Source organism: Haliotis rufescens, unplaced genomic scaffold (genome assembly GCF_023055435.1).
Source record: "Haliotis rufescens isolate VD_foot unplaced genomic scaffold, xgHalRufe1.0.p SCAF_5, whole genome shotgun sequence".
Classification (NCBI taxonomy): Eukaryota; Metazoa; Mollusca; class Gastropoda; order Lepetellida; family Haliotidae; genus Haliotis; species Haliotis rufescens.
The window spans coordinates 25170192-25194926 of NW_025964223.1; the positions used below are offsets into that span (position 1 = coordinate 25170192).

Here is a 24735-nt window from a genome sequence, read left to right on the forward strand (position 1 = left end):
ATTTTCGTATTTTCATATCGTTGATACATATGAGAAAAATGTATTGTAAATGGTAAACGAATGATTGAAATAATGTAATAAATATAAAAATATGTATTTTTCTGTTTGGGCGTGATTTTTATATTTTGTTTGTTGTCGGCAGAGCGTAGAGCTAACATATACTATTACATGTACAACTAATATTTGTGTAAACACTACTTGAGCAACATTCTATTGTACATTACATCTATATTTATTATTTAAATCATATTACTTAGATACATGTGATAGTTATTATACATAGCACAGAGGCATTTGCATACTAGCCGAATTGGCAGTTTAAAACATGCGATCAATGTAAACGTTTGGGTAAATTGCAAGGTTTTCGTTTCAAAGTGCTGAATCTTCATAATATAAATTTATAATGTGATCTAAATAAATGTTTCCCTTTTCACTGTATTTTATAATATTTTTCTTGTTTACTCCCTTCAGCATTCTTCGAGTAACAGATATTGTGAGACTTTCGTCATCGCTATTTTTAGCAAACCGATCGCAAGGGCACAAAGACCGTCACGTTTCAGTACTTCTGCGGGGGGCATCACAGCAGTAATATTGATTATTAAGTAACATATCTAATAGAGTTATGTAAGTTTCGTCCTCAGTATTTCGGGACAACATTCTATTGTTACATCAAACAAAGAAGGTGGTGGGAGTAGTGAGCTCTATTGTTCTAGTTTGACGTCAGTGTGACAATGTGTCGATAATTATGGTCCTCCAACAACTAGTACATTTTTTAAAGTTAATATCTTCAATTTGTGGGGGTGGGGTGTTTGGGGTGCAGGGGGTACGCACCTCCCTGCTTTTTAGAACTTATATGTTAAATGTGCCCTCCGGTATTATGCGCAAAATACACCCATGGTTTGATGTTGGTTTAACATTTTAAACAAAGAAATGGTTATTCGATGGTCATTTGATACGGGTATCACAGTTGTGTTTAGACCTTATGTTTTCAGTGTTTCGACGACTGTTCGGCCTAGTGACGCTTTGATCGCGGTTGTAATTTTGGGGTGAAATCCAACTTTCATGTGTATAGTAGGGCTGGTCAAAAAGCCTAACAAACAAAACCAACAATTGTGAAAGTGTTTTTAATTTTATTTTTCAACATTATCTCCCTGTTTTTCAATCCACTCCTCATATCATTAGTAAAGATTTTCAATTCCAGTCAGGAAGAAGCTTTCTGAAGCCACCCAGAAAAAAACATTCACGGCAGAATTGAGGTCATCGTTTTAGTCATAGCGATTTCCACGAAGGTGTTCGTTCAGTTTAGGAAACGGGTGGAAATCACTTGGTGCCAGGTCTGGTGAATATTGAGGGTGAGGAAGCTCTTCGAACCCACATTGTCGCAGTCGAGAGGTGTGAGAAGAGGCATTGTCATGAAGTAGTACATGACATTATCAAGCCTTGTTCTCCCAGCCTGAAACAAAGCTGCCCAACGTTTAACAGGGGAACAACAAGTACACTTATCCCCATACAATTGTGATATGCGGTCATGTATTTCTTAGGGAGTACTTTTCTCTAAAGTCAAAAACTTGATGACTATTCGGTACTCGTTCTTTTACCATTTCCGTGTCCATTTGGACCCCTTTCACGTGCAACTATCTGTCACTAATATACAAACGGACCCAACAGACCAAATACACTTGTAATTAACTACTCAAACAATGTACTACATTGACTAGTTCACTTTGTTATGGCCCATAGTTGAAAGTTAGTCAGGCTTATTAACCTTTTGCTGTATATAAGCGATATTATAGTTTACCACGTGCATCGTCTCGCGCATGTTTATAAATTACGTCTATTGGATTGTATGTATCAGTATGGTTAACTGAGAGTGATTTGGGTTGAACGCCGCTTTTAAACACTCAGTTACAGTATTCCAATCATATCACGGCGTGTCAGCTTAATGTGGGAGGAAAGTCCGAAGTGATGCAGGTCTCAGACGTTTACCACTTCGGTGAAACCCACGTGCACGGATATGGTGCTGACAAACCTAGAAACATAATCGGGGCGAACCTGGACTCGAACCCACAACCACTGGTTTCTGACGTGCCAAAGGGACGCAACTCTGCACAGCGAATTGTGTAGTTATGTTTATGTGTGCGATCCAGGCGTGATGTAAACAATCTTGTTACGCGAAATTATGGCAAACCGTTTTCATATTTATTACCAAAATACTTATATCTTGAATTATTTTTAAAATATCGGTATTATATTTTAATATATCATTAAAGTTTCAAAGTTATCAATAAATAATTGAAGAATAAGTGAGTTTGGTTTATCGCCTCTTTGAACAGTATTATAGTTATATAAATACAACTCAACCTTTGATAGGGATGGTCACATATATCATTCTACTTATATTTACACATACCATATTAAGAGAATCAGTTGTGTGTATCAAATATAATAAATATACAAGTATGGCTACCAACAGCGGAGCAGTATCTCATACAGCCGTGACACTGTGTCAGCTTAGTGTGAAATGAATGGCTATAAATTAAGTGGCGTAAGGTCGTAGAGGTTTTCAATTTCCATTATATATTTTACTTTAACAAACAAATTTAAAAAAATAAGTCCCCGAACATTTTGAACTTTCGAACGTTAAGTATGATCGTGATAATTGTCGATCGTTTTTCACTTTCAAATGGGAATAGAACTTATACTTATTACCTCATTAATGTACGTAACATCTGAATAATAAATGGAATTTCATTGTTTATTTGGATTGCACCATTGATCTTTGGATTTGTTTAAAAGCAAATATGTCATGCTCATATCAACATCACGTCAACTGAGTGTATAGATGTGTAGATATTTAAAGTGTTCCAGCTAGAAAGAATATTCTGTCACCAAATTTGTTTTGCCAACAGTTTTATGTTATACTGAAGTTCAGGTAGGAATCTAACAGGAAAATATAATAACATGTTTCTAACTCTAAAAACACGTCATGCACACAAATGTTCAGTAACTGATTAGAAGCGTATTACATGTGATGTACTGAGAACGACATATCATGCCATGAGATTGTCAATCTTTAGTATAGTGGAGGGGCGGTCGGGTAGCCTAGTGTTTAAAGCGTTCGCTCGTCACGCCGAAGACCTTGGTTCGATTCCCGACATGGGTACAATGTGTGAAGCCCATTTCCGGTGTCCCCCGCGGTGATATTGCTGGAATATTGCTAAAAGCGGCGTAAAACCATACACACTCACTATAGTGGACACTCGATATTCTGGACATTCCTTTTCCAATGACACTCCATGAAGGGGTAAATTACGGGTTTCCACTGTTTGATTAACTACAGCACATTCTTATCATATGTTGTGTTAAACATTCGATCGTATTTTTTGTCGTTGCTTTTTCACAAATGAACTAATTTTTTTTCATAAATATTTTGTGCCTTTGCATTATTATTATTTCCTGGTCAAGTTATCGTTTTCCGAAAACATATCCTCGATTAAAAAATATAGGCAGACGTACAGATGGAACAAATCAGTGCTATATGGTTGAATGTTTTTAATACACTAAGCGCGCGTTAATTGACAAGTCAATTACTCCTCTACTCCAATGTACTCGCCCATATCTCATTGGGAGGCGCAACTAAACTTATTGTGAAAACATCATCACATGCTTTGAAGTTTTAAATACCTTTACTCAAATTAACTCAATTTCAAGCTGAAACTGTGTGTATTTATTATTATACAATAATTATTATTTATTATGAAATTGTGAATAACGTTGGAATACAAGACCATGACAATGTAAATAAAGCATAAGTACCAGAACATAGCATTATAAAGCATGTAACTAAAGCATATATACAACTACATAAATCTCTCTTATCGTTATTAAAAATAGAGGTGCCGATTTCGCCCGATATGTAGTAGTCGTTTTCGCCAAATGAGAAATTGGTGACGTTTCAGCCTGTACCCGTTTTATATCTCCCATAGCGGCTCCTGAATGAATGCAATATTATATGCAGTCGTACTAAATTAGAGTTCATAGAAGGGTCTGAATACGTTCCATCAAATCGGAAAGTTCTGTTACACATCGGTTCATGACCAACAGACGGGCACCTGCTGTGAACACACTAACAGCAGTTGTGAGGAAAATATAATCTATTCATGAAAACATCCGCAAAGGATTGTAAGGTCAGTGTCATTGGGTGGGTACACAATGTCCCGCAATCCGGATTCTGGGGGATACAGCCAGAGTTATAAATTAGTTGTTGTCGGTGGCGGAGGAGTGGGAAAAAGTGCCTTAACTATACAATTTATACAGGTAAGTTCCTCCAACTCCAACCCTTGCGTGATTTTCACGATGCCGACAAATCGAGGTCGGGATGGTCTCTGTTCGGCATGGACGTTGTTTACGTCTGAGTGGGATCTCTCGCTTTGGCAACTCATCCAGCTAATGTGTCAACTGAGATACCTCTCGTGCTTCCCAGCTATTATCTCAAGGTTTCCGTTTGTGTTAGGAGAGAGTGGCAACGATTTTATCACTGATGAGAAAGTTGTTGTTACAATGAGCAGCTGCCAACACTAAAAACACGCAATATTCGCACTAGGCCTATGTGTGTACATTGTAAATTAATGTGATTGTTGCTTTTGCTCTTGCGTCGTACAACCAACGTTTCCCTAAGTGCTTTTCAGTGTAAAATAGATTAGTTGTATGAGTACTTGTCATCATGACCTAGTGCCATCCGTCTCCCCATCCATCATGTTGGTGGATGCATGTCATCGTATCCCAATTGCGTGGATCGATGCTCATGTTGGCAATCACTGGATTGTCTGGTCCAGACTTGATTACAGGATAAGAAACTAACAGTTTTTGTCCACTAGTCCTTATAATGATAACATTTAGCAAAACCCTTAAAATGGGCCAATTTCTACTAGTCCTTAGGATACCTTTACTATTAGGCAGTTTGGTTAGGACTACAGGACAAGTGCCTATTTCTAACGCTGGATTATTTAAGGACTGACGTCATATAGCTGGAATATTGCTGAGTGCAGTGTTAAGCAACAACAACAAAAATCAAACCGTTTGATTCTAATCACCTAAACATCGCTCTAAAGTATTAATTTCACATTTGAGTGTTCCATGGACTATTACTAGTTCAGCTTTCTAGACTGAACAGAATTTTACTAGACTTGGGCTTGGAACTGGTAACTGAAGTTACAGATTGCAAGGATAGCAAGATATTTGACTGGCTGATAAAAGGAAAGCCCTTTTTAAGGAGACAGAAAACATGAAAGGGGTAACTTGTAAACAGATCTGTAAATAATCTGTTTCTATTCCAAATGGATAACTAAACATGCTAAAAGTCAAATAAGCCAACAATTATGATAGAAAGTTGATAGTATTTGCGATTGTGTACATATAGAACAGAGCTAAGGTACCGCCTTGAAACGAACCTTAGTTGACAACATGTACTTCTCGCAATCACATGCGCGGGAGCCTCGACGGTGACTGGTCAAATTGTTCCATGTGAAAAAAATAATCGGCAATAGCGATCAGCTGCACCGAAGTGCTATGCTTAGGGTTATTATTATTTTAAATATATTTAATAAAAGCTGCAACTAAAATAACATGATATTGGAATATCTTATTCCTGATAAAATCATAGTTTCAGATACAATTGTTTCCAATCCTTGCATCAAAATCATTTAAAGTTATATCATTGGTTAAGTTTTAACAGAATCACTGGTAGATTCCAAGAAAACATGTGTACAGCTGTGTCCGGCTTAGTTTATGAGAAAATACACATGGTAATCTTAATCCCTGGATGTAAAACAATGCCTAGCAGAACAAAAAATACAATTTAAACGGTAAATCAACATGTCTGGTAATTTTTATCTCAAATTTCAAATTTGTACTGACCATCCCAAGTTTCTTATCATCCATTCGTTTACCGGAATTCGCTGAAGGGTTACGGTGTAATTTTTCTCAGAGCATATTATTTGAATTTTTTTTTTCAAAATACTGAACACATGCTGAATCAGCTAGAGGGGGTGTGCATTATACTTGGGTGTGCACTATACTCAAGAAAATGCGGTAACTCAAGATGGCTTGGAAATGTACTCGTAAAAATATGATCATAAATTTCCAAGCGCTTAACAGTACTCACTGCTGGTAAATTATGGAATATCAATCCCATCTTTAGATGCTGATTCCCCAATATTAAATTTAGTAATACAGTCTTTGCCAAAGACATTTGAGTCTATTTCCCCAAATCTTTCACTTGACATCATTTTCAGTAGATCTTCGTGTTAATGTATGGACTTTTAAAAGCAAAGCTCACTTGACTGAAATCTTATTTATCAGACTCAGGCTTCGGTCTAGTGGCTAATGTTACAGACTGGTAATAGAAAGACTATTTACGGAAATGTGAGCTTGGGCAGTTGACAATATTAGGATCCAATCGACAACAAAAAAGTGAAGCCTGTTATTGGGGATTGGCATGGTGGTTGCAGAATATTGATAGGATGTGACATGGTTGGTATTTTTTGACATTTTAGCTGAGAGCATGGGTAAATTTCAGCAACTGCTGACTTTCCTGATGCATTATCTTACTTACAACACAGACAGCAATCATGACATGTACCAGTGTTAAGATTCCTGGTCAGAGTCAGTTCCCAGTATCTTTGTCATAGGAGGTGACTCCTTGAATCAGGTGGTCAGGCCCATTGACTTAGTTGATTGTGTATGTTCGCACCCCAACAGCGTGGGACGTTGCTAATAATATGCATCACTTGTTTGTCAGGTCCAGACTTGAGTATTTATAGGCAGAAGTCATATAGCTGAAATATTGCTGAGTGTGGTGTTAAATAATGAACAACTTTTGTACATTTGAGTCTAAATTGAAATGTACTGAAGTAAATGTGAATATCTTATTTATGAATTTGTTGTAGAAATTCTTACCAAGTTCATGGCAGTGTAAATGTTTGCAAATAAATAGTGCAGCATTAGTCAACAAAGTACACTTTGAAGATAGGAGCACATTTATGAGTTACAATGTAAGGACATGTTATTACAGTTATAAAAACTCTCTTTACTATAACTAGGTAACTTAAGAATATAAGGCCATGTACTATTAAATCTCATTACAATCAGATTTTTATTCTGATATGATACCTCTGTGCGTGAAGACACCTCCATTATAAGAAATAAAGTTATCTTATTTAAAAAATATGTATCTACAAAATAATAAAAATAAATTCCACATGGAGCCCAGAACAACCCTTATTTCAGGAGCTGAGCTGAGGCAATCTAGACTTGCCAAATCATTCTAGACTAGAGTTGGACTCCTTTTGCTGAGTGTGCCTTGCCCTGCCATGTCCTCTGATCATTGGTTCGAATTCCAGGACTGTAAAGCGCTACAAGTACAATCTCTTAGTGGAACGAGGACCAGATTTGCCCTATGATCTGTCAATATTTACTGCCGACTTCTGTAATAAGATACAACATGAATGGTGTGAACCTAACACAATGAGTATGACCAGTGTAAATGTAATACATGTATCCTGCTTTGATACCAAAGTGTTGCGCACAAAAACATGAGAGGTATATACCTTATTATCTAACATAGGCTCACAAAGCTCACTGCCATACCAGCTACATCTGCTACATGCAAGTGCAAGGCTTTACAAAAACCCAAGTCTGGTAAACTTTCCTTCAGCCTAGTAGGATCAGCTAATCCAAGTCAATAAACAAAGACTAAACATGCTAAAATATACTGAAATTAATACCAAAACACAGCCCACAAACTGGTCATGTCATGTGAATAGGTACTTTTGTCTTAGGTCTTCCCCAGTAACCTTTGCTTGTATGAGGCAACTAAATGGATCATTTGGTCAGGCTCAGTGACTTGGTTGATTGCATGTCATCATATTCCAATTACCGTATTTGACGTAATTAGCGCCCCGCTCTAATAAGCGCCCACAGCAATATTTGTTAATATATTGGCTAGTGAAGAATCCTAATAAGCACCCCTTCCGTTTGATCAATGTACACAATACTTATTTATTCGCGTATAATACACACTTGTGTGTTACATGCGCCCTTATTTATGGGCAATTAAATATATCTGTCGTATGTAAACATTTCAGACTGTCAGCATTAAACCACGAAATTTACAATCCTCCAACTCTTTTTTCACCAAAGTGATATTCCAATAAGAGCCCCCTATTTCTAAATTTGAGAGCGCCCTGGGCGCTTATTACGTCGAATACGGTAATTGGATCAATGCTTGGGTTTCAGTCACTGGACTGTCTGGCCGCTATCATATCTGGAGTATTGTGGTATTAAACAACACACAAACTTAGCTGTTAAACATGCCAAAGCATGTGGACATTTTAGACGTTGGAGTCTACTAGTCTGAACCTAACTTCCTTTTCTGTAGAATTTGAGTGTTAGAATATGAACTATATAATCTGATCCTACTGGAATGTATTAGATTTTACTAGACTTGGGCTTTGAATTTGCCAAAGACAGTTGACAGTTGTTTCAGATTGTAGACCTGAGCTAGTTATGTGCATTCATTTCAAATCTCAATTGTTCCAATTCGATACCCCTGTCCGTCAAGATCTGATTAACCCTAGATAGGAGGTCAAAATAAGCGAACTTACTTATTGGCAAATTTGTGTCGAGGCTTCTAAATCAGCAATTTGATCGATCAAAGAATTCAGAACAGCATATGTGACTTTTGTTTCTTGAAAATGAATGTAACTGGGCAGGTCAGAATGAATAGTAATAATGACTGTGCTATGTTGTGGGTATGCATACCCTGTTGTTCTTTCAATATGTTCTGTCGGCAGCATAAGGCTTTCTTTTGGCTGTTATTTCATTTCTCCTTCATGCCCATTATTTTGATAGCTTTGGGTTAACCTGACATAACCTTCTTGGAGATAGGTACCTAATTGGAGTAGACATGGTAAAAGGTCTGATTTTAGTGAGTTTGATCCATATCTACTTATTAATCAGACTGATGGGTGTTAACCATCCATGGCCTCAAGATAGTGATAGGAATCAGTTACGATTTCATAATCAACTATCAGAATAGGTTGTATACTTCCGACCAACAATTGACTATTGTCAGTTAACTCAGTCAGTTAGTCTTTTGTTAGATTTTTTATCTACTTTTCCTTTGAAATGCTGATAAGTTGTGGTCTGTGTCAAACCACATGGAATTCTAAATCCTGTTTTCAAACTATTTCATTTATCTTTTAATGTTTGCTGTCTTATTGGGACATCCTCTGGAGCCCAGGCCCTAATGATCCTAAACCATTTGAGCAGAGAGTGTATCTGGATAAGTGATATTACTATAGTTAATCGTCACATGGATCCAGGGTAGAATAAATCTTCAGCAACCCATGCTTGCCATAAAAGGCGACTATCATTGTTGTAAGTTTTGCGAAGATTGATGCTCATGATGGCAATCACTGGATTGTCTTGTCCAGACTCGATTCTTTACAGACCACTGTCATACTGTTGGAATATTGCTGAGTGCGGCGTTTAATAACAAACAAACTATAGTCAAACTGTCATGCCATGACAGCTTAACTGTAGTATGAAAGAACTGGCTGGTCCTTAACTGTTTTGGTGTAGTGTATGTGTGTGCTTTCTGGACAAAAAGAGACCATAGCACTGTGAGCATGAATATAGCATGTTGCCCTGTTGGCCCTAACAGTGTGCTAATGTTTTAGTTCTTGCATCTCATTATGCAACAGCAAGTATGTGAACAATTAATTATATGACCTGAGGAAGCATCCATTTGATCTATTTTTTTCCCCTCCGGTATCCAGCAAACTATTTATTTACTGAACACTATCAAATAACCTTTTATTTTGTCGTTTTGATGTTTTCCACAAAACAAACTGTTCATTTTTTTCAATACTGCCAACAAATTATTCATTTTTGGCATATTTCTGAACAAACTTTTTAAAAAGTCTTCCCCCCCACAGAAATCAAATGGATTGTCCCTAAATTAACTTGTGCTTTTGAAGTTTGTACAGTTTCTTTTTCATGCTTGGATAATGCATCCACGGTCCTAGTCTGATTGCAGGACATTCTACCATGACATTGAAGAAGGCTAGATTCTGATTGGTTAAAAATAATAAAAAGAGGTATACTTTTTCTAACTCATACTTTTATTGAGAGTTTCACAAAAAAAACCATACATATGAAAACATCCCTCTATCAACGGCTATGCATCAATGTATATGATAATGGCTGCCGATGACCCTTTAGAATTTTGTATACGTTTGATATCAGAACAACACTTATCAAACATGATGAAATCTATATCGGAACACACATGATTAAGTAAAACAGGCACTTACCACTGTCAGGGCAACGTAATTATCAGTCACAGAAATGAGCAGTCTCTCTTGTATTGTTGTCTTGTTTGTTTCTTGTTTAACGATGCAACGACGGCGGTCTGTATATAATCTAGTCTGGACAAAACAATCCAGTGATTGACATGAGTATCGGTCTATGCAATTAGGATACGATGACATGCAGCAACCAAGTCGGTGAACCTGATCAACCAAACCTGTTAGTTGCCTTTTACGACAAGCAAGTCGCCTGTTACGGCAAGCATGTGTTGCTGAAGACCTATGCTCTATTCAAATTTTCATGTGTCTTGTTTTTTTGTGTTGCCATACTTCAGAGTGTTTGTAGTTGTACCAGCAGGCTCATTTCCACCAGTACATCATGGCATTAGAACTTGGCACTAGTCCTATAGTCCTTGCCAAAATGCCCAACAGTTAAGATATCATAAGGACGAGTAGAATTTTGTCCTTTATAAGGGTTTTATTATATGTTATCATTATAAGGACTAGTGGACTAAAACTGTTAGTTTCTATTGCTGACATCATCAGGTTTATGTTGAACATAACTACAGATCGAGATTGTCCTCTGGGTTCATGCAATTTGTAAATACCACTGTCACCACGGACAGCGACGAGTAAACAAACAAATATAATGCCTAAAGTGCATCAGTCTGTAAGTACGCCTGGGTCGCATATTATAATTTGTTGTTAGAGATCAAGCGGTAGTGAACAAATTTGTTCATACGTCTGTCGAACTAAAACTTTTTTGACAATAGTTACTGTTCACTTGTACAGTCAAACACTGTTGTGTCAAACTTTGATGTGTTGTGTCAAACTTTGATGTGTTGTGTCAAACTTTGATGTGTCGAATTTACTGTTGTCTTGAAGTAAAAGTTTGGTCCCTGCGTATCCCTTCTTTATTCATCAATTTTGGTTGTGTCAAACCTCAGATTACTCGAAGAATTTATGTAGGTGCCTTCAACTTCAACCCAATGGTGTTTGACTGTATGTCCCTTCTACACTGCTGTGTTTTTTATATCCACAAGATAATGGGGCCTGTGTGTTAATTTTCTATCTGAGTAGTGGCTTTTACGAAGATTACGTACAGATTGGTCTAGAAGTTGGTCGGGGAGTTCCTTGGAGCTCACTATGATGAGTACGGAAGTCCTGATGATGCTGAAACTGCAGGACAGTAGAGAACTGTCAGAATAGAAAAAAATGCCAAACAGTATTTCCTGTGAACACTTTAGTAGTTTCTTTTCATGTTTGCAATTGATGTCACTTTTGAAATTTTGAGTTTTTCTGCCATAGTATTTGAATCAAGGGACCCCTACATGTTTTAGTTTCACCATTAGTTTGAGTCATGACAGGATCTGGTTACTTTCCTGTTTAATTCAAACACTGTTACACTTGGTTATGTCCAGTCACCAAAATAGACAAGTCATTAATCATATGCAGTCATGCATATTTCAACGGGATGTGATACTTTAAGTGGCTTGTTCAATAAGCCTCACAATATTCTTTTGTGACAAAAAATTTAAAAAATTGTTTCTGTTACCATGTCTGTTGCTATTCTGCAAACATTGGTTTACCTATCCCAGACTTGATCACATATTGCATGATTGCATTACTATATCCCCTTATTGTTTAGTAACTTCATCTCTGATTATCTTCTTACCATAAGGGGTGGTCGGGTAGCCTAGTGGTTAAAGCTTTCGCTCGTCCCGTTGAAGACCCGGGTTAGGTTCCCGACATGGGTACAATGTGAGAAGCCTATTTCTGGTGTCCCCCGTCGTGATATTGCTGGAATATTGCTAAAAGCGGTGTAAAACCATACTCACTCGCTCACTCTTATCATAACATATGTCAAAAACCTATAAGAACCTATCGCTTTCTTGATCACAGTGAACTATTTGCAGTACAGTGAAACGTTTCCCTGTGCCATGTTTACCTTGTTTAACTTACGTCAGATTAAGTTATCTATCCCTATTGTTGATTGTGCCAGGTGGCCCTTTAGTGCAGTCACAGTTAGTGCACTCTACACCGTGATCTCATATTGACGTGTCATAGATAGGGTTAATATCGAGAATTGCAAGACAATGCCCAGTTCTTAATGCGAAACATGGAATTTGAACATGTTGAACTGTACTGAATATCAAGATATTTATGTGTTGATACAATGTTTCATGATACTGAATCAACATCATCAATATGCAAGATGAGATATTGATACAAATAAAATTACTGTAAACTATGTTTATAACAAACACACTTATAAGTTACGGATATAATGAACCAGTTTTTTTTGCTAATATCTTATGTAAAATTGATGGATATAATGAACATGCTCATAACGAAGTAACGGATATAGCAAACTCACTTTGTGGTCCCATGTGTACTCTGTCAATGATAATGCTTATGTTTATTACGAACAGTTAATCTCTGAACTGCTCACGTGTCACTATCAGCCTATCAAAACATCCGAGGACACGCATGGCTGTTTATTAATATTTGAAAAAGAGTTATATTTTTGTCAACAATGTTTCGCATTCTTTGAAAAAAACGCATGAAAATCTAGGACTCCTTGGGATCCCTAGATTCAAATAAATCGTCTCCGTGGTCTAGTGGTAGAGCATCCGCTTGGAGAGTTTAAGGTCCGGGGTTAGATCCCCAAAAGATCATACCAAAAGACGTTGACAGATGTACTTCTTGTTACTATGTCCGGTGCTCTGCATTAAGGGGCTAAAACAAGGACTGGTCGGCTTGGAGTCAGTATACTTTGTCTGAGTGGAGTATTCATGTTAAACTGGGGCATGGTATCTCAGTGGGCTAGTACTATAAATCGGCATTTGTCCAAATTAGTACAAGCAGCCACAGATGCGCACATGTGCATGCATGCACATCGCTATATAAGCGCAATAATCTTGAATGTGACGTTAAACCCCATTTCACCTCACCTCACCTAGATTCAAATATTGAATCAGCAAACATCCTATGTATCAAAGGATCCCACCTTAACATCTGAAACTTGGTACCGATATAGGATGTGGCAGACATGTGAGGGGAAGAAACATGCATCAGTAATACAAACTTTGAAATCTTTTCGTAATCATTCACAGTCCTGAGATCGATCATTTGTAATTTTCAGTCTATAGACCAATAGTGAAATATGAAATCATTAATGTCTATCCTTTCATGGGTTGACTCATTTAGTTCTTGATGGTTACGTACCGCTAGCAGTCTATCTAGAATGACTTACAGACTTCCATTGAAGTATAAACTGGATAGATGTAGTCTGACAGCATGGCCGTCATTTGTACTGCATAGATAATAGAAACAGGGGAAATTGGTGTAAAACTTTCCTACTAATGCAATCTTTCTGTTGAGAAGAGTGTTTAGAAAGTTGAGTTTGGCAAAGAGTAGGAATTGCATGAAACTGAGGGAGAATTTCTTCTGGTGTTTGAACAATTTGTTTGACTACACTCACACTTTATAAGCCATGCTAAGGCATTATTTTTGTATATAACACAGCTATGTGATAAAGTGCGAAGAACAAGGCGTTTATTTCACGATAAAAAAAATTCTAACATGATGTCATTTCTGGAGATTCGAATATGTGCTCGCAACTTGATGACGTCATATATTGGTACGCAGATAAACCCTGTAACTGAACAATCACATCAAAAGGTTGGAGAGATATGACGATAGGTATTGGGAGACAACTTATCCCACCTGTTCATAAAATAAACTTGTCCAACATTTACAAGGTCGGATACTTTTCAGGGAGTCATCATTATTGATAGTTCATTTTCATGTATACAAGTTAATAGAGATTAAACAGATGTTAGTCAAATGAAGATTTCAACAATTCTTTTCTCTAAACATATTAAATGAGACATCACGTTACGGGGGGGGGAAAGCAACGTATCAGTTCGGTTTGATAAGAGTACTAGATCTTGTCTTCATTGATGGTGCAGCTTTAGATGCCACTTACTTATGATATATCAGTAGAAATACACAAACATTGAGTTATTAGCCCTAAGTCTGCAGCAAATGCCAGTAAGATTTCACAAATTGGACTTAATGCACTGAACACACCTCTGGATTTACAAAAATAGTAACTTTTACCCAATTTTCAACAAAACGATGTTTTTTTCCCTAATTTGCATGCAAAGGGCACTTAGTTAAGAACTCTAGATAATACCCTGTGTAAGTGGCATTAATCCCAACTCAGTGACAGTTTACAATTTATCTTTTCTTGAATAACAGACGAAATGGGAAGATTATGTTTCTTACAACAGATGAGTAGTAAATACAAGGCAGGCTTCATACTTGTGCTTGGCATGCCATCCAGTATACAACTTCATCGAGCCAGTTCAGGACAGAGCTAAGTGTCAGCTAATTGGCCAATTGTGACTTCCAGCACTGCAGCATGGCACAGTGGAGTGTAATACAATACGTACTGCCCCACCTTAACAATCCTCTGTATGCCTACCGTGCAGTATATCACTTATCTTGGCTGAAATCAAAACGTACCAGGATGAATGGCCATATATATATGTTTTACTGGACGGTTTTATGACCACAGGAATGACAAGATAGGCTGACACTACAAAGTTGAAAATCTGTTTTTTAGGCAATAAATATAAGTGGCAGATTTAATTATGTTTGTAGTGTGTAAGTAAGTGTAAGTAGTGGTTTGGGCTGTAGGTAATTAGTATTGCCCTTCTGATGATGACAGAATATAGTACTTGTGTAGCTAATGTTTTCCTGACTACTGATCTTGTATGTGTTTAGTTGTTGGAGTTGGCAAAGTTGTGAAGTGTTGTAGGAAATATGCAATTTCAGATGGAAGTCCTGAAATTTGTGATTTCACTATGCACACCCTGATCAAGTGGTAGGTCTGGTATATCTTTGAAAATGTGTTTTTTGAGAAAGTTTGCAAAATACAGACACATCAAATTACCAGGCAGATTGGAGTTACTAAAGCGTTTCTGTTGCATGTGTTTACAATCTGTGTGCCATATGGATACAATCTAATGAATCAGTATATGTATAATGTGTGAACCCTTTATGGATATTGGGGTTTAATCAGTAGAGTAACAGCTCTATCCTGGATCTCACATCTTGTGAAACACTTACAGTCCATGGCAATACTTGGTGAAGCTATGATGTTAATTTTACCTGATTGTCCATTGCTGTATCAACGAAAGTATTCATAAAGAATTTATTTGAAGAATATTGGAGTTTTGTTTTGTTTTGTTAGAAACACAAATGCTTATCTACAATTCATTGTCTTATTGTCACATGAAATAGATATTGTGATGATTGAATGTTTTGTATTGAATAATATAAATAATTGTGTACTAACTACTATATAAGTTGTAGCAGGATCACAAGGGTTTTATACGTCACGTGTGTCATAGTGTGTCAATGTACCCATTAGGGCTGGGACGGGTAACTCAGGCACTCTCAGGTCCTTATGGGACATGGGTACCCACAGGACTACCCGGACGCATGGTTAAAAAAGTGATATATATTGTTTAATGACAAAATTTATCTAAAACTCTATTGTTACACTAAAAGTCACTAATGTTCCCATTTCTTTCTGACAATGCACCCATTCCTTCTTACTTTTATATGTTTGAATAAAGATAAAACTTCATGCATTAAACTTCAGTGTATGCATGGCCAGATTGCTTTACACATGTATCTAAATACATTTTGCCAGGGCTACAGTCAACTTTTCCAAATCGGACAGTTTGTATCGATCTCTAAATATCTGCAGCGGGTACCCGGGTAGGGTCGGGTAACAGGGTGGTGGGTACCCGGGTAGTAAATTTAGACCCGTCCCAGCCCTAGTACCCATACACATGGAATTGTCTACAGGGTAAAACCCTATTCCCTCCCACACTCACTGTTACCCACCATGATTCATGCATATTCAGTGTTCGAAATTGAGATGCCATTTTGTTAATACATGTAGTACTGTATGTCCTCAATTGAAGGCTGGGCCTTGAATAATAGCTGGGGTTTTGATTGAATGCTGGGCCTTGATTAAACGCAGGCACAGAATTCTCCCAATTACTATCTTTGAGATTAAAAGGTGGGCATAAAGAGTGTCCAAAAGATGTATACGCCTAGATGTTTAATGGAGGAAATACGGTAAACAGAACGGAGGTCCCTAGATACAGCACTACAGCAAACCTCATGGATCTCAGGACCATTCTTAAATTCAAACACTGCAAATTGTTACCTTTGTATTTGTTCTTGTCTTGATCTTAAAAACTTGTATTTTGATGTGTTTCAGTCCTACTTTGTGACGGACTATGACCCCACAATAGAAGATTCCTATACTAAACAATGTGTTATAGATGACGTTGTGGCCAGACTAGACAGTAAGTATAGCATGCAACACCTTCTTGGTCCATCCTGTTGGATCCCTGGGCACTCTAGAAGATGCCTGTACTAGACAATGTGTTATAGATGATGATGTGGCCAGTGGTAGACACCATGTACAGCAGGCACCACTTTGTCGATCCATCCTGTTGGATCCCATGCCACTAGGGCTGCAACAAATACACTATAAGGCGAATACGATTCATATCACGAATATAGGGTAACGAATACGAATATTAATTCACAATTACAATAAAAAGTCAGCAGTTTATGTATTATTTATTATATTCAGTGAAACAATAACATAATAATTTATTTGACATGGTTTGTTAATTATTAATAAATTATACATTTATATACTGCACTTATCCAGGTACTAGTATCTGTTCAAATGCGACAATGACCAGTGAAAACAATACTATCAAATTAAATATTATTAGAGTGTTGACATTGAAAGAAATCTATGCATATAATATGTTGTTATGGATATTTTTAGGTACAGGGTATGTAAATATACATGATAGCATATTCATAAATATTCGATTCTAGTGGCCATGAATAACGAATTCAATTCATGAATGGTTACGGTTCGATTCACCGAATACGCGAGTGAATCGTAACAGCCCTACTGGCCACTATAAAAGATGCCTGTACTAGACAATGTGTTATAGATGATGATGTGGCAAGTGGTAGACACCATGTACAGCAGACACCACTTTGTCGGTCCATCCTGTTGGATCCCTGGCCTGTATAGACATTTTCGATATGACTAGGTCCTTTCACTTTCAGTCTTAATTTCAAACACTGCAGCTGCTGGTCTTTGGGTCTGTGTCAAGTAGAAATGTCATAGGGCCTGCTGCTAGTGAAGTCAGTGATCCAGTGGGCCTGTCACAAGAAACCTGAATGATCAAAATGTTCAATGTCCAAAACCTGTGGAAAGTACAGGCAACCTGGACAGTCATCAGCATCTTGATCATCATATCTGGCTTACAACAGATAAGTCCAGGAAGAATATTTAATGTGGACATGGTGAAAGATAGCCGTGTTGGCTGGTCGGTTTTTGAATGGCCAGTTGGTGGCCAGTGAATTGCATATGCTTAATTATCTTCCAAAACTGGTTAGCACAGGTGATATCGCTTGGATGAGATCAAGAGATATCTAGATTGTAGATATCGCTGCAATGAAATTGCATCACAATGCTTCTCAGACCAGTGTGACGTCATTGGTTACCATGACATCACAATCAAATGACATCACTAATGGCTGAAGCTGTTAGAAGTACTTTTTACACCTACGACACTCTTTATTAAGGTCTACAAACTGAAAAAGTTGGAAGAATGATGTTGGATGATAAACAAGATCTCCACCTCGTGTCTTTTGATATAAAATATATCAACACTCATTGATAAAAGTGGAAAAAATCATCGGCAAGCCTCAGAGTTTTTCCACTTTCATCAACTTGTGTTGATATATTTGATATCAAAAGACATTCGGGTGAGATTCTCTATATCTGCCCCTGGTTTACATAACAACAGAATTCAGTATATGGACTAGCTGGAAAAATGCAATGTCAGGAAGATTTCACAGGAAGTTTATGCTGCAAGTATACATGAAAAGTATGTAAGGTCCTGTCCAACTTGCCTTTATCAACATAGCATTACCTAAGTCTATCTATCTTCCATAACAGTCAGCATTCCACATAGTAAAAGTTAAGTGAGCTTACTTCAGATGCTGGTGTGATAAAAAACACTTTATTTGCAAGGCAATTACTACAGCTCGTTAGTGTGTCAGATTTGCTGTGTCTGTTGATCGCAAGTGTAGATGTGGACCGAACAGCTTACATTGAGGTATTTATTGTAGACGAGCCAACTGTATGAATTACCAATTAGCCTTCCAAGCACAGGAAGTTGGATGTGAGAGATCGTTCTGTGTGTTCTCAAGTCTTTTTGCAAATGTGTTTGAGATGGTGGTACGAAATGGTCACAGTTTGAGAGATGAGGTTTACTTCTGGTCAACATCTATTGAGCATGTTGAGAACCATGTTGAATTTACTGATTTGGACTCACAAATGTAAAGACAGAAAACCTGTGACTAAAACAGATGGCCTTGCATGAAATGTTTTCAATGTCTTAGAATTAAAAGAGATAAGTAATTTTTTTAGAAACTTTGTATTTTGTACTCCAGGAAAAAATAACCAACTCTTCCCAGAAACAATCAGCCCCATGTTAAAAGTTAAAGAGCAGAAATTTAATTAATTCTCTCCCCTGTATCCATGACTACGACACATGGCAGCGACTGACCATGCTGAGTAATATTTGCTTGAGTATGTTGAAGACAGGATCTATTTGTACAGTCCATGTCAGTCACTGTCGGACATTTCAACTCCCAATATATCGCAATATGTATTGCAATACAAAAAGCCTGCTTCGCAATATATTGCAATACAAATGTTTTGCCAATACACAGCTCTACAGTTGGGTGTGGTCCTCTATTCTCTATTTTTGACCATTTATGGGATGTAATTGTTTTAGTGATAAAAAGAATGAGCTGTTTGCAGTGTAGTCTATATTAGTTTTGAGCTTAGTGCTTTATTTTGAGAAGATATTTTGAAAAAAAATCAGGCACTGTCCAACTTGCCCAAACCATCTGCACCATGTTCCAGTTATACAACGGACATGTTTTGTTGTTGTTGTTGTTTTCAGCAGTTTTCCTGTCAGATTGTTATCCCTGTGTTTGCAGAAGTAAAGTGTTCCTTAGTAAGATCAAACAAGTGTAGCTTCCTGGTGTTGGATCTGTCTTGAGGAAGACTGTCATTTGTAGGTACATGTACCACTGTAAATGTATGGAAAGTCTTCAATAACAGAAATTGTCTTAATTATGAACCATGCTTTAGATACGATCATTACTCGTCAAGTTAGTTACTTCGACTATAGCAGCTTGGACAAATTACCTCTAAGATACCAGATACCTTGATGTGATTTGTCATGAATCATTTTCCACAAGTAGTCTTGATTTTAAAAAAACGCTTATTAGTCTACTGGCCCTAACCCATCATTTAGTTTTAAAATGCACTGTCAGCTATATTTCCGGAAAGAGAAAATTATGAGAACAGTCTGTGCCTAAACATTTTGAGAGCACTTGCACACCTTGTCTCTTGGTATCATTTACCGAAAATATTTGTGTTCATATATAGACTGTAGTAGCAGCTGGGATTAAAGACCACATGACTTTTGACTATACTGAGACTTATCTTGTGGCTTTCACTAACATCTAGTCTCTGAAATGGAAATATTTTGCAGAAAAAGAACTTTTTGAAATTTCTTAATAAGATTAATAGAGACTCTAAGAGACTCTCTTCATTTCCTGAAACTGCAGTAATCTAGACTTGCCATGTATTATAGACTTACTTGGATATATGTGTTTCAGGGTCTGTATGACCGACTACTGGTGGCTAAACATGCTTAGGTATTGTCTCTAGCTTTGGTGTGATGATGGTGTGCAAAGTTACTAGTGTTAGTCTTGTGTATCTAGAATGGATCCTGAGTTACATGTAGCTTGTATGGGGATACCTAGTGGATCGAGTGGTCAGATCACTGACTTGGTTGGTTGTATGTCATTGTACCTTACTTGTTTGGAACGTTGCTCATAAAATAATGTGTTGGAAATGAAAGGGAACAGAGGTATTTGCTTCCATAGATTCACAAAGCACAACTGGAAACAGGAACTATATCTTTCATTGTACAGTGTCTTTAGACAGGAACTTAGATATGACAAAATGAAATTGTATAGAAAACTTTGATAAAGTGTGTCTCTTACCATTGAGCATGACATCAAACAGGAAACAATGAACAGAAATATAATGTATATTGTAGGTGGATATGAAACATATTCACTAACATTTATACAACAGATAAATTTAGATGTTTATTGAAGTGTAGTTAGCATTTGCAAGATTAGAGATCACGCTTTCGAGAAACAGGAAATTTCCTTGTTTGGAATATTTGGGATCTTAAAGCAGTTATAGGATGTTTATGTGACTCATTTTGTTATATAATCCATGTTGATGTATTGCTCCTGCTCAGCAACAATAGGCAGTAAAATTTTATTATAACAGAGGTTTTCTTCCGTATTGTATGTATCATAGATTAGGAATATTACTTGTTTTATGCTTCCCTTTGTCTGATGTCAGTCTTAAAATGATAAAAGTTGAAGACATATTCTATTTATTGTGTCTTTTTATCTGAAATTGTGTTGGAATACAATGGCTGTAAACTGTCCTGTATATTATAGAGTGCCAACCAATTAGTGGCCATGTTGGTTTAAATCAGTTTTCACACAGTTTTTAAGCAAGTCGGCATCACATCCATAGATAGAGTTTACTAAAAGTAGTTCTTTCTAGATGACCTCATTTTCATATTATTGAATCGTAATACCAAGTGGGTTAGTTTGTCACATCAATAATGGCCACCTCCATAGTCTAGTGGTAGAGTGTCTGCCCAAAGAGGGCAATGTCTGGGGTTCGATCCCCAGGTACATCATACAAGAGGGTACTTGTTGTTACCATGCCTGGTGCCCTGCTCGGTGTCAGTATGCTGTGGTGTCTGAGTGGGTTTTCATGTTAAACTGTGGCATGGTATCTCAGTGGGCTAGCACTATAAAATTGGCATTAGTCCGGACTAGTATAAGGGTACATAGACACGCACACACACTCTGAAACTTGAACTATTTACCTATATTAGGCAAGGTACTAAACCAAACCAAAATACTGTTGATGGTGCCACTACAGCCCCTCATTCCATGAAGGGAGGACTAGACAAAGTGACAATCCTAGCCTCACATTTGATTCATGTCATTCCAACATCACTTTTCCTGCCGTTTCCCGTCACACCAAAGACAAGTTTTCGATTACCCACATGGTTACAATGTGTGGAGCTCATTTTTGGTATCGCCCTACATGATAATTGCTGAAATATTGCTGAGAGCGGCTTAAAACCATACTCACTCGCGCACTCATTGTCTACTGACTGACTTTTGGCTGGGGGCCAGTTCTAACCCGGAATCCCCATGGTATTATTGGGAAGAAGGTGGATACTGGTGTCTGCTGCGTAGGTGCTATTGTAGGTACCGTATTCGACGTAATAAGCGCCCCGCTCTAATAAGCGCCCACGTGACATTTGCTAAGATATTGGCTATTGAACAATCCCAATCAGCACCCCTTCCCAGTGATCAATGTACACAAGACTTATTTATTCGCGTATAATATGCACTTGTGTGTTTTACGCACCCTTAATTATGGGCATTTAATTCTGGAAAAATATATCTGTCATACATAAACATTTCAGGCTGTCAGCATAAACCACGAAATTTATCTTTCAACTCTGTTTTTTCCACGAAAATAACATTCTAATAAGAGCCCCCTATTTCTAATTTTGAGAGCGCCCTGGGCGCTTATTACGTCGAATACGGTATATATATTGGGACCTCCTACATGTCCTAAGTATTTAATCCTTAACACCAGGGTTATGACAGGGGTTCTTGCTTAAATTCAAACACTGTAGTCCAAAGGCTCTGAGATTTCTACATAAGTGATGCCAAAGGAGCCATTATGTTCCTAAAACATTTAATCTGCTATCCCATGTATTTGCCATGATTTTCAGTATATTTTAGCCTTAGTATATGAACTAGCATATGCATGATAAGCTGATCTTCAGGCTTAAGACTAGCTGCCAAAGTCGCTGACTGCTATTCATCACTTTACTAAGGACTAAGGGGCCACACGTGGCCCAGTCTGCTGTGCAGAGCTCCCAGAGGTCCTTGTGTTGCTTTGCAGAGTTCCATCCCTTCGGCACACCTGAAACGTATGGTCATGGGTTCGAATCCTTGTTTGCCCCAGGTTTGTCAGCACTATACCTGTGCTTGGGGATTTTACTACAGTGGTAAGCATCTGAGACCTGCTATACTTCAGGTTTTACTCCCACAGCAAGTGGACACGCTGTGATATTACTGGAATACTTTTCAAAGTGGCGTCAAGGCCAACTCACTCACACTCACTCATCACAAGGAGCAGTTTCTGCTGCTGCTGAGATGAAGGGGGTCTTTTTCAACTCTACTTGATGGAACAACATAGAGATGGAGAAACTTGTATCTGGCATTCCAGTGTGCCCCCTTTAACATTAGACTGCCTGTGCCTGGCTTCTGTTACCTTGTATCCCAGACAAGTGGATGTGTAGAAGGTTACCAGTACCCTGATATTTGTGGATAAGTCAGCATTGAGAATGCTATTTGCCCATGGTAAATACATCAGATCTAAATATCCAGGCTAGAACCTAATTGTTTGGCATTCAGTTTCATATAGAGGTAGCATCATGTTAGGAAATTTGGCGTTTATTTTGTGAAAACTATTTTAGAGACAGAGCTGTTGAATCATACCATATATCGCTGTGTATTGGACGAGTCGTCTTATACACAGGGTTGAAGAGTTTTGATGTTTTTTTCCCAACACAAAGACATTACTGTGAGCATGTAACATCGGAAATACCATGTCAACACATCCATAGTGAAGTATGCTAACTAATTATTAAATAGCACTGTCTGGTTTTAAAAAGTGTTCATTTTATATCTGGACTTATGTTTGTAATCTATTTTATAAAATTTATTTAAAATATCATTTAATATTGTTTACATTCATTTCTGGCAAAATCGTATGTGAAGTGATTGTAAGATTGCACAACTCACCGTTATTTACAGCAACCACGGTAAGATAACTGCTATTGACACCTTGAAACTAACTTAAGTGGATAGGGAACGGATATGTATCATAAATGCCATACATTGACCATATTGGCTATTGTGAGCGCGGGAGCATAGACGGTGATTGGTCAAATTGTTCCAAACAAAAAAGTATCCCGCAACAGCGATCAGTTGTACAAAAGTGCTACGCTTATGGTTCTTAATTTATTTCAAATGTATATAGTAAAGCTTCAACTAAAATAACATAATGGAATAAATTATTACTGATAAAATAATAATTTCTGATACAATTCTTCTGATCATTGTATCAAAATTCTTTAAAGTTATATTATTGGATAATTTTTAACCGAATCACCGGTAGATTCTGAGAAATGTGTGCACAGCTGATTGTTGCTTCCAGCTTAGTTTACGAGACAATACACACAGTAATCTTAATCCCTGCATATAAAACAACGCCGAGCAGAACAAGAAATACAATTTAATCGGTAAATCATTATGTCTAGTGATGTTTTATCTTAAATTACAAATCTGTATTGACCAAATTTAATTGTTATGATCTGTTCAATTCCCCAAATTTGCTGAAGGGATATGATATAATTTTTTCCGGCGGAGATAAACATGTTTTTATTGCAAATGTAGGTTAAGTGTATGCGCTGGTGACGTGCTTCATTCAGATTTGCTTTATAGACGGGGTATATAAATTAGCGTTGTTTTGGAAGGTTTGTACAGGGTGGTCGCTTTATACGTGGGGTATACGGTATAGACGGAGATATACGGTAGTACTTGTGTAATGGTTGTTAAAGTAAACTGACAAATAAGCTCTTCACAAACAGTTAAGTGGAGAAATAGTTTTCAGGGGGCATTGTTATATATATATATGTTAATATGTTCTTACACAAGTCCATTTGATGTTCTCGTTGCCATTGTTAAAGGATTGGCTACTGGAGTGAAAGTCTACTTGTGCTCGCAGACCCGATAATCAAAAAAATATTTAAGGAAGAGAATCTATAGATGTCAACGTCTTTATTATCATCATAAAGAAGTAATCATCTATAAATTTTCTTCCTTATGTATTTACTTCTTAAAAAACTATTTGATGGCGAAAGAGTTCAACATATACATGATATAGGCTTATGTAGCTTCATCTTTCTAGAGAATAAACCCAGATAATATATAACCTACTTAAATAAATCCACCAACCTGTGTGTAAATTTTCTCT

At 37.3% G+C, this 24735-nt stretch overlaps 1 protein-coding gene across 1 annotated transcript in view; it reads left to right on the top strand.

The window, feature by feature from the left end:
• Positions 1-4173: 4173 nt before the first annotated feature.
• LOC124111122 (ras-related protein R-Ras2-like) overlaps positions 4174-24735 on the top strand; it is a 49901-nt gene continuing 29339 nt past the window's right edge. The window contains exons 1-2 of the mRNA XM_048384003.1: positions 4174-4317; positions 16678-16765. Of these exons, the coding sequence (XP_048239960.1) occupies positions 4213-4317; positions 16678-16765 (193 nt within the window). The 5' untranslated portion in view covers positions 4174-4212. The remainder of the gene's footprint in view (positions 4318-16677; positions 16766-24735) is intronic.